General features: G+C 37.0%; 1 protein-coding gene across 2 annotated transcripts; it reads left to right on the top strand.

Annotated features, from left to right (window-relative positions):
• The first annotated feature begins 212 nt into the window (after positions 1–212).
• On the top strand, positions 213–8570 carry LOC131037479 (uncharacterized). Of its 2 annotated transcripts, none has more exons than XM_057969632.2 (4): positions 213–806; positions 5882–6037; positions 6209–6859; positions 7061–8570. In XM_057969632.2, exons 1-4 carry the CDS (start codon positions 435–437, stop codon positions 8150–8152), a joined length of 2271 nt encoding a protein of 756 aa, XP_057825615.2. In that variant the 5' UTR covers positions 213–434; the 3' UTR covers positions 8153–8570. The 2 variants fall into 2 exon arrangements, with proteins under 2 accessions (XP_057825615.2, XP_057825614.2); XM_057969631.2 differs by having other exon boundaries at positions 222–806; positions 6209–6880.
• The last annotated feature ends 2538 nt before the right edge of the window (positions 8571–11108 follow it).

Below are 11108 nucleotides of genomic sequence, written 5' to 3'. Positions count from 1 at the left end.
AAGCAAATACAACGTGGCAGTGGACATGGAGTGACCGAGAAGGACATTATCCAGAACATGGAAAGTCTCAAAACTATAACAAAAGAACAAGATCATCCCATCACCATCCACATCTCATATTCTGCGCGTATTTCCACAGAAATTGAATTAGTCAATTAATCATTGCCAAAACCTAACGAGTGAAATTTTGACGGACGCGGTGAGTCAAGGCTCAAGACCCGCTCTCCGCACGCGGTTCCTGTTTATCTCCCACACGGTTTCCTGATAATCCTATGCCTGCCCCCAATAAACCCAAAACAATATACTACTGGGCTACTTAAAAAACTCTGGATTATCAATCACCGAGTATATACAAACACATATACATTCCATATATATCGTTCTCCGATTGGTGCCCTGTGCTTTTTAGCGGATCGATCACCTGACGTTGTTAGATGGTAGTGAAGATGATGAAATGGCGGCCATGGCCGCCCATGGCGGGCAAGAAGTTTCATGTGAACATGGTTGTGCAGAGCCTGCAGGGGCTCTCTATGGAGGACAAGGAGAAACATGGAGAAGAAGGAGAAGAGGGGAAAAATGAGAATGTGAAGGCTAAATTGACCGTGGAGATTAAGTGGAAGGGTGGGAAGGGCAAGCTGAGCTCGCCCTTTAAAAGGAGGAGCATTAAGACCAACTGTACAGGGGAGCAGTGCATTGGGGATAATGGGATTGTGGAGTGGAATGAGGAATTTGATAATGTCTGCCTTCTCACCATGCTCAAGGATTCGGCTTTTCATCCCTGGGATGTCACTTTCTCTATCATCAGTGTATGTGATTTTTTCTCTGCTTCGCTTTTAAATGTTTTGATTTTTTCACATTGGGTAAATTCTCCTTTCTGGGTAATCTGGCGTCGTCTCTGTCGAAGCCAGTTGGTACTTGCACTCTGAGTGATCTGTGGGTTTGTCGTTTCCTCAATTGAATGTTGGTGACTTTCCCAGTTTCGACATTTCACCATATTTTGTGGGGATTTGAACATGGGAACCAGTGGTGAAAAGGAATGTGTACGCATAGCTCTCCAATTTGCTGTTTTTCTCACTTTTTTATTTGAAGGAGGGGAGGGCTTTAGGTTGGTCTGATCTGATTATGAGCTGATGAGGGTCAGGACTTAAAGGCACGATAGTCAACCCTTGTAGGCATCTTGGAGTTTCGAGTTAGGCTACTGGATGGATTTCTCCAGTTGAGGCTACTTACTGTTGCCTTGACCCGGGGATTGCGCATAATTGGATATAGAATCAGCTCAGCTATGTCCATTATAGAACCTCAATTTGTGTAGCTGGAACAGGGTTTGCTAACTCAATTGCGCATTGGATCCTTAGATAAACTTGATTTCCTGTCTGCGAAAATTCTTCTGATTTCAGGGATTATTGTATCAATTATGCAATTGGACGGGTCTCTGGGTGCAGTTAGGTATGATGGTGGGTTTAATTATTTGAACCCATGTCTTTCCAGAAATCTTTGTTTCAGCTGGTCAACTTCAATGTCTTGGTAGTCAGGTAGAGCTTTCAGGGGTTAAATTGATTTAGATGGCTGTTTTGTGTAGCTACTCAGAATTTGAAGCACCTGTATAATCATAAATTGATTTTGAGCCCCATCAGCCGCAATGTCATTGGTCATGTCTGTAGAATCAGATCGTTTCAGATGGTTAAACAGTTGCCCCATCCCAAGGTATGAGCAGGCTTGAAGAATTTTTGATCTTGGCCTGTTCAGTCTCTATGGCGTTGTCTTTGTTTGTAGAATCAGATGGTTGCCTGTTGTTTTAGCTCCCCAATCACAATTTAATTTGAAGTGCTTATGTTGTCGTAGATTCAGCAGTTCAATGTCTTGGTGTTTTATCGTTGAATCAGTTTGCTTCAGATGGCTGTTTCCACTGCCCAATCTCAATTTCTGGGTTGGCTTGAAGAAATAAAAGTATTATATGCCTATATGTATGGATTGATCTTTGGCTCAGTCAGCCTCAATTTCTGTCATTGCTTTTGTAGAATCAGGTTTTTTCAGATGGTCAATCTGAGTTTTTTAGGACGAGGATGGGTGTGGAGGCAGGGTTCGAGGAATATTAATTAACTATGTTTTCATAGGTTGATCTTTGGTTCGCTAAGCCTCAATATCTTGAATTTTTATTCATAGAATCAGATGGTTGGCTCAGCTGCATCCTAATCTTGATCTTTGTTGGCTCAAAAATTGCGAAGTGTCTATTTTTCTGTAGTTGGAACTGTGGGTCACTCAGTCTCACACCCTTGATGGTTTTGATTGAATTTTGGGGGATCAAATTGTTTGAGATGAGGTTGTAATGGCTTCCTTAAATGGTTTCTTCTGAGTGAGCTCAATGAATATTAAATACTAAATTATTTGAAATGGTCTTTTCAGCTGCCCTAGTTGAATTTGTCATTTGATGGATTGACAGATTTTTATTTACAGTCCATTCATATAGTCATAGAAGGATCTTTGCAATACTCAACCTCCAACATATTTGGTAATGTTGTATAATTTGTAAGGCACAGATTGTTAAAAATGGATATTCCAAATTCAGCTGCCAAACCTGTTTCCCTCAGGTGGATTTGAAGAATTTGAAGTAATGAATTGATGGGTTGGCAGAGCTTTCATTATGGTTTATTGTTCTAGCCAGTGAATTTTTCTTTTGATGGGTGAGCAGATTTTTCCTTGAAGTCTTTTGTTGCAGATTTATTTTGGGTTGGTCAACATCAATATGTTTTGGTGATTTGGTAGAATTTATAAGGCACATTAAAGACATCTTTTTTGTTTTCCCAAGCTGAGTTTTGTGGGCAAAAAGAGGCGAATTTAAATTTCAAATTTCTTTGAAGTAGTTTCTCAAGCTACCTTGAATCTTTGTCTTGATGGGTTTCCAAAATTTTAATAACTCATAAAGTGTTTTAGATGGCTCTCTGTTTACTTTTTCTGAATTTGTTACTTAGCCACTTATTTTAGTTTTCTTGTGGGTTTTGCAAAAGGAAAAAATTGTCCCAGGTGGTCTTTTTTATGTTGCCTGACCTAAATTAGTTCTGGGTGGCTTTAAAGAATTTGAAGTGCCAAACTATTTTATCTGCTCAAGTTGAATCTAGTTTCTCATTGATCTTGGCTCTTTAATATTTTTTGTTACCCATATTGTTGGAGATGCAACTATAAGCTATAGTAGCATTCGTTGCTAAAAAGAACCTGAGTAAGTGCGAATTGGCAATTTTCTTGTGTCATTTTCTGTGATGCTCAAATATAGTGGTCCAACCAAGGATTTACTTACCCAAACTCAACATTAAGATTTTTTTCAGAAAAAGTACAGTGTATTTAAAAAAAATGTTCTTTATATATGACAATAAAATATCTGTGATTTATTTTAAAATGTTTCTCTTTTCAGTTATAAAGACAGTGAAAAACCTTTTGGGAGTGGCATTTCAAACTTTGTTAGTATTGAAATATAAAATGTCTTTTAAGTCTTTTGATCTCTTTGATAAACTTTGATATTTACGGACCATGTGGCATGAAATAAGTAAATGTAATTAATTTTTGGGCTATTGTTATTAACAATATATCTTTTTTTAATTTGTCGGGTTTTCCATGTTTTTCTCATTTTAAGCCCGAGTAATTGAAAACAAGCCTGCACAATTGTTCCACTGTGTCATTGCATATGAATGGAAGGCTGCTAAGATCTGGACTTCCCATGCTGGTTTCTTGATCAGTTATCACTTATCAGGAAACCAATTTCAGTACCTTGGTTTTTTTTTCTTTTTGGAAAATCTTGAAGATTCTAATGGTTTTAGTCTTTAGATGGTTGTTTGAGTTTAAGCTGAGCTTTTTAGGACGAGTTTGAAGAATGTGAAATTAATTGCTGTTTGGACAACTCAATCTGCATTTTTCAGTCAGAATCATTTAAACTCTTTGTGAATGACCATCAAATCTGTCTGTGAATCTGAGTTTGTTGAGTTTGCACAACTTTTATTACTTGGTCAGAATCATTTTAACTCTTTGTGACTGGCCGTTGAATCTGCCTGTGAATCTGAGTTTGTTGAGTTTGCACTACCTTTTAAGTATCCATTTTTTGCCCTTCAGTGTCAAAATGCTTTAAGGGGCAATTATTCTGTTCTTTATTTTCAAAATTGTATGGGTGTTGTCTTGGATGGATTTGGTGGTGCTTTCACTTTAGTTCTATCTATCCATATCCTTGTGGGTGAATGCTTCACACAATATCATGAAATTCTTGATAGTTTTCGGAAATATCTGCCCATTGTAGTTTATGTGCTTTTTTTCTTTTGCAAGTCTCTTGTTTTCCTGTAGGTTGACATGATTTAATGCAATTTTGGAAAATACTTGTTTTATTTTCTGAAATAAATTTTCTTGGTTTTTTTGTAACCTACAATGTCTTTGAAACGGCTGTTCAGCTACCCAATCTCAACATCAATTGGATTTGTAGAATTTTCACTACAAAAGCCTTTTACAAATTGTTGTTTCAGCATTTCAACCTGAATTTTTCTGCCAGGTTATAGATACATAGCTATGTTAGCCTCAAAAATGAATTTCTTGGTGACTTTCCAGTTCCTCAATATTGAATGTGCATGAATTTTCTGATGCTATTTCAGTTGCATATAAGAATCTTTTGGTAGGTTGTAAGAGTATCCATATACTGCCACTGAACCTGAATTCTGATTACAGAGCATATAGGAGCTAAGCTTGCTCAAAATTTGACAAACCTTCTACTAAGCTTGTTGAGTGGTTGTGCTTGTAGACAGTCTGCTGTCAGCTGCGTCCACCATCAGCCGGTTGTCTTAATGTGAATTACTTGTTTAATGCAAGATCCAGCTGTGGATTCATGGGATCTGTAAATTTTGCTGCAGTTGGTCAATTGCTCATACTCTCTTGTAGTTTTTGTTTGTATTATGAGAGCCATTGATAAATTTGTCCTTGCTGTTGAGATGTATGCAATGCATGTGACCTATAAGACATTGGCATTTGTTAGTTGCAATTTGACTTCTGTTGTTCCTCCCATAGTCAGCTACCTGTGCTGGAGGGCAACTGTTTAATATGGTACACCTGGCAGATGCTATCCGTTCCTAAGCAACATTTTATGCTACACACAAGGTTCACAAGATACCTTGCTAATAGGTTTGTTGTATAGCGGTGGTTATTTCTTCAATGTGGTCTATTTAGGTATTCAAGGTTTATGTGGTGGCTTTGCTGTGCATTGGCCATGCCATGTACGCATATTTGGCTACTACTATTTGATTTTTTGAATCATCTTGAAATTGTAACAGAGCTTACCAATCAAATCTGTTGAGTGTCTGTTCCAATGCTTTTTTATGTGAGAGTCTGAGAATAAATTATTGTATCATGACCTTGCAGTGTTGTTTATGGTTGGCAACTTTAATATGTTCTGTTCATTTTATATGAGCTGAGTAATCTAAATGTGTTAGTATATCTCCATCTTGCCAGATTCAACAGGCCTTCATACAATGGTTTGGATCTTATACACACATGCACATGTAGCTGTCCGCAAGTAAATCAGTTATTAATTCAAATGGATGCCTAATATGCCTAAGATTATCTATTTAGTTTTCATTCTTCAGAGTTTCTTGATCACTAAATTCTGTACTAGGAAACCAACCATTAACAGCAGGAGCAAACTTGACTTGTCTGAATATGTATTGAATTAAGGTTGAGTATCCATTAGGATGTGCACTTTGGTTAATGGGTTTTGGTTTTTGCTAAGAGTGCATTTTTCAAGTGACTATTGGAAAGAAGAGAAATTGGGATGGGTAATCACGAGTTGGAAAAGGTTAATTTTGTTTCTATTGATTTTACGAGTATTCCTGATGTCTATAAATTTTCAAATTGGCAGGGATTATCACAGGAATCAAAGAGCAAACCATCAGTTATAGGAACAGCATTCCTCAACCTTGGTGAATATGCGTCAACTATGGAGAATATAAATAGAACTACAAAGATTCCTGTTACTTGCTGTACTGGAGGCATGGCACCAGAAGCAGCACTATCTGTAAGACTTCCTTTCCTTTCTGCTTGATGTGTTTGCCATTGTGTCACCAGCCCCTGTATAATGTCCTATGCCATTTTTGCTAGATTGTTTTGTTTAGTATTGTATTTTATTTTTGTTATATGGGTTTCTTTGTAGCTAAGCAATTCTTATGGATTACTTTGAATTGTGCAGGTTGCTCTTAATTTTGTGGAGCTTCGGACAGTTCCAGAAGCAATAGAGCCTGTTGACAGAATTAGTGTGCCATCGACATCTTCAGATGGAGGGTCTGTATCTTCCGAGAAGGAAGAGCTTTCTGCTCTTAAAGCAGGCTTGAGAAAGGTAAAAATATTTAGGGGATATGTAGGAGTAGGAAGAGCAAAGAAAGCTTGTAGAGAAGAGGAGGGGAGCGATGGTCGGATTTCTTCAAGGAGTGAGGAATACGAATATGCTGATGTGTTTGACACAGATTCAGGTAATGAATGTGATGAGGATGAAATTGAGGACAAAGATAGCTCTAGCTTCCGAAAATCCTTTAGCTATGGGACTTTGGCTGCTGTTAATCGTGTTGAAGGAATATACTTTGGAGAAGATGAAAATAATGATAGTTGGGTGACAATTCATAAAACACAAGTGGAGTCAATTTCGAGGACAGTTGAGGAGCCATGTTCATCAGACTCTGATCATGCTCTTGTACAGCCTTCCATGCGAAGCCTTCTTTCTTGGAAAAAGAGAAAATTAAGTTTCCGATCACCTCGAGCAAGGGGAGAGCCATTGTTGAATAAAGCTTATGGAGAAGAAGGGGGAGATGATATTGATTTTGATCGGCGACAGTTATGCTCCCCAGTTGAGCCTCTCCCTTTGATGGTCTATTTCTCCCTCTTCTTAAGTTCATACATGAAAGTCTTTAAAGTTTTATTGCACATCTTTACTTGAATATATAAATTAATAGAGTGCAAGTAGTATTGTTTTTACCTATAGCGGGAAATAAATTTGTTAGCTAATATTGTAAGCATGGTCACTAACAACAGAAGATGTGTGTTGCAGTGGAGTAAGAGCGAGGATGGAGTGGCTGGATGCGTGGATTTTGGTGATGACCATTTTACCATAGGCAGCTGGGAACAGAGAGATCTCGTAAGTAGAGATGGACAGATGAAGTTGTCAGCTCAGGTCTTTTTTGCTACAATTGATCAGAGAAGTGAAAGGGCTGCAGGAGAGAGTGCATGTACTGCATTGGTGGCTGTTATTGCTGACTGGCTGCACAATAACACATATTCTATGCCCATTAAATCTCAGTTTGATACTCTGATACGAGAAGGATCCTTGGAGTGGAGGAATCTTTGTGAAATAGAATCTTACAGAGAGAGATTTCCAGACAGACACTTTGATCTAGACACAGTTTTAGAGGCAAAGATACGGTCTCTTTCTGTTACAGCAGAGAAGTCCTTTGTTGGCTTCTTTCGGCCTGAAGGATTGGGAGATTCGTTTGACTTTTTACAAGAGGCTATGTCTTTTGACGATATCTGGGAAGAAATTCAAAAAGGTGATGCTATGTTAGCTGCAAATTCGGAACCACAGATTTATATTGTTAGCTGGAATGACCATTTTTTTGTTCTGAAGGTTGAAAAGGAAGCATACTATATAATTGATACACTGGGTGAAAGATTGTTTGAAGGATGCAATCAGGCATACATTTTGAAATTTGATAAGGACACAACTGTGTATCAGTTGCCAGAAGAACAGAAACCAGAAGAAGAAAAGAGTAGCAAAACTCAATCTGCACCAGCAGAGATTTCAAAATCTGCACCGGCAGAGATTTTAAAATCTGCAGCAGAAATTTCAAAATCTCTTCCAACAGAGAATGGAAATCAGATGCAACAGGGAGGTGCTAAAGTTGAAGATGCAAGTCCAGGTGAGATTGTGGAAAGCAAGGTTGTCAAAGAAACACTCATTTGTAAGGGAAAGGAGAGTTGCAAAGAGTTTATCAAAGGTTTTTGGGCAGCTGTTCCTCTACGTGAATTAGAGATTGACATCAAAAAGGGCCTCTTGGGAAGAGTCCCACTGCATCATCGATTACAAATTGAGTTTCATTTTACTGCCCAATCTAGTTCAACCTCAATGGATTTGACAGTGGGCTAGTTTGCTCCCGTGACTTAGTTTATCTATATAAAAAATTGATGTCCTATAATTGTTAAAATGACTCTGGAAACCTGCCCGCAATACATTTAACTAACTGATTCTTTTTACTAGAGGAAGTTTGGTACTAGGCAAAAAAAGTTGTGTGGATGTATAGGCCCTTGTAATAATTCAGCACTATCTTGGCTTTCTATTTAAGTTTTGGCTGTGATAAGTGTTTTCTCAGAAGGGGAAGTGATTATCATTTGCTTTTTAAACATGGAAGATGACCCATATCTTTTCATTTTTCAGAGAGGGACATTTTTCTGTACATTTATCTAGGACTGTGTTCCATGGCTACTTGTAATTGGGAAATCACCCATATACATATTGTTTTGGTGTGTTTAACAGCTAAATCAAGGATTTTTATCATTCTAATTTATCATAAATATCATTGCTTGAGTTAGTAATATCAGCTCACTGTAACAAAGGAAAGGAACACATCTGTGATGGGTTAAAAGGGAATACAAACAACTCTATGCGCAGTTATTTTTTTTGTTGTGTACACAGGAAAGAATGCCATTTCTAGTATAACTCTCAAGAACTCGTGAATATAAATTTTAGGCCATCAATTTTGCATTTTTTGTTGGAACTTAATTGTGCTGCCTTTTGCCATTTTTGCCAAAGAGAATTATTCATATCGTTTTACTTGTAAATGAAAATCCCTGCTTGAAGACCAAGTAGGGGTTTCTCGTAGGAAACTTAAGAATGAAATCGTCAAGGACCTTTTATAAGTACTGCTAAGGCTCGATTCATCATTTCTCTTTTGGGTTTGGACTTTGGCCAAACGCACCAATATACAAACAACATGGATTTTACAGATACAAGTTATTCCAAGGGTAAGGTCTTATGGAGGGGGCTTCTAAATTTTTTCCAGTGGGTGCTGGTGGGCTCGTGATTTAGTAGTGCAGTTAAGCTTAGAAGTTTAAGCTCCCAAATTTAGGGAAGCTGGTGATCTCATTAAGAACATGCTGTAAATAAAAAATTAATAAATAAACACCACTTCCTTTTTTTTCCCTGTGGGAATCTAAAATATTAGCTAATTGACAAGTGGGAGAATAAATTAACAGCATACATTAGACATGGATGTGAATGAAACTGAATAACATCTTGTGCTACAGGGGTCTACTTTTGTTTCTCATATCGAAATTCAGTTTGAACTGTGGTTTCAGGACAGTTCCTAAGTTATAATGGTTTCAAGTTCCTTTGATTTTTTGTGCATTAGAAGCAAACGTAGGGCGAATCCGGGTCTACAAACAATAAAAAATCCCACTTTGGAAATTTCGAAAAACAACTCAGAAAACCAACAGAAGCACGAAAATTAGAACTTAATGACATTGAACTATGAATTTATTGGTAGGGTGATTCATTCATAAATCCAAGATGGATAGCCATACTATATAGTTCACAAAAAATGTTGTAAACTTGTTAGTAACGTCTACTTGCAATGTGTAAATGAAGTATCAATCATGCACAATTGAAAGGACACGTTTTAACCTGGAGAAGTCCTCAAGTGGGTTGAAAGCTGAGCAAAAAGTGAGCACTTGATATCCTCAACTTCAACCATTTGGGCATAAAACCAACTTGAATCTCAATGACGTTAGTACTTAAGATGTTTGGCACAACTCTCTCACAAGTCAAATCAGCTTATAATTGGCACAATGTTTATTATGCATTATGAAATTCTATGAAGTATCCAATAATTGTTCGATTGTAAGAGTAATCAATCTAGCACCAAGTAAACTTGTACACAACACAAAAAGAATTTTGAAGTTGAGTATTTTTAATTTGAATTCAAAGGCGTTAAACTTTGAAGTAATGATTGTAATGTGAGAAATGCGACTATAAAAAGAACACAGTCGTTTTTAATGCCTATTTCACTACATACATTTAAGTAAATTACATTTATTAAAATGTTTAAAGAGAAATAAATTAGTGAAAATATCTAATTAGGTAAATGGGCTTATTTCACTTCATACATTTAAGATCGTGCATTGGGTAAATTTAGCGAAATGGAAACCCCTCAGAGCTTGGCTCTTAGCCAAAGAGGTTTTTGTGCTCCCATATTGGGTAGCAAAAATGAATTTGTTGACAAACTTCCATAAAAAAAAATAAAATTCCAGTTACATATGAATGAAATAAACTTTCTAAATATAGAAATAAGAAATATAGACAATAGAGAGTCTTTGGCTGAAATCTATGTGTTTCAGCCAAGGATGCCAACGTGATGTGTGGACATCTGCATGCAGTGCTGTCATCTTGTACAAATCACAAACATAAAGATACACAAAAAACACAAAAAACCTAACTTATTGCTCTATTTAACTTGAAAAACCTAGAAGTGAGAAACACAACAAAAAAAGGTAAATGAATGAATCAAATAATAAGATTAACTGATTAAATGACAAATAAATAAATAACTACAAACAATCTCTGTGTGGTGGAATGTCTTCAAGATATCGATACACACAAAAGAGGAAAGATGTTTGGGCCTATTTTGGGACTTGCCTCAGTCAAGTCCCAATTTCAGTGTTATCACCTCCACAAGAACTTGATAGATGATAAAAGATAAATAGACACAAATGATAAAATGATTTGACAGATGAGGGATGTGATAAATCTCAAGATGCTCAAAGATACAAGACAAATAGATATTACTTGCAAGCCTTGAGGAAGCCAGAGAGAGTGAGTGAGTTGTGAGGTTGCTGTAAAATGTTGTAGCAAGTTGTATGGAGTTGTGCGTGACTAAGAGAGCAAAAGAGACCAATGTGAACTCAAAATATTTTCAAGAGAATATTTAAGAGAGTTTGCAAGAATGAAAGATGTGTTTAAAAAGAGAGAAGAGGAGGGAAAGAAAGGGTTATCTCGAGTCATTTCATTGACCTAGGTAGGTGACAAGTGACAAAACACACAAAAGTGA

This window comes from Cryptomeria japonica, chromosome 6 (assembly GCF_030272615.1).
Source record: "Cryptomeria japonica chromosome 6, Sugi_1.0, whole genome shotgun sequence".
NCBI classification, from domain to species: Eukaryota; Viridiplantae; Streptophyta; class Pinopsida; order Cupressales; family Cupressaceae; genus Cryptomeria; species Cryptomeria japonica.
This window is presented reverse-complemented; position numbering and strand designations above follow the sequence as displayed.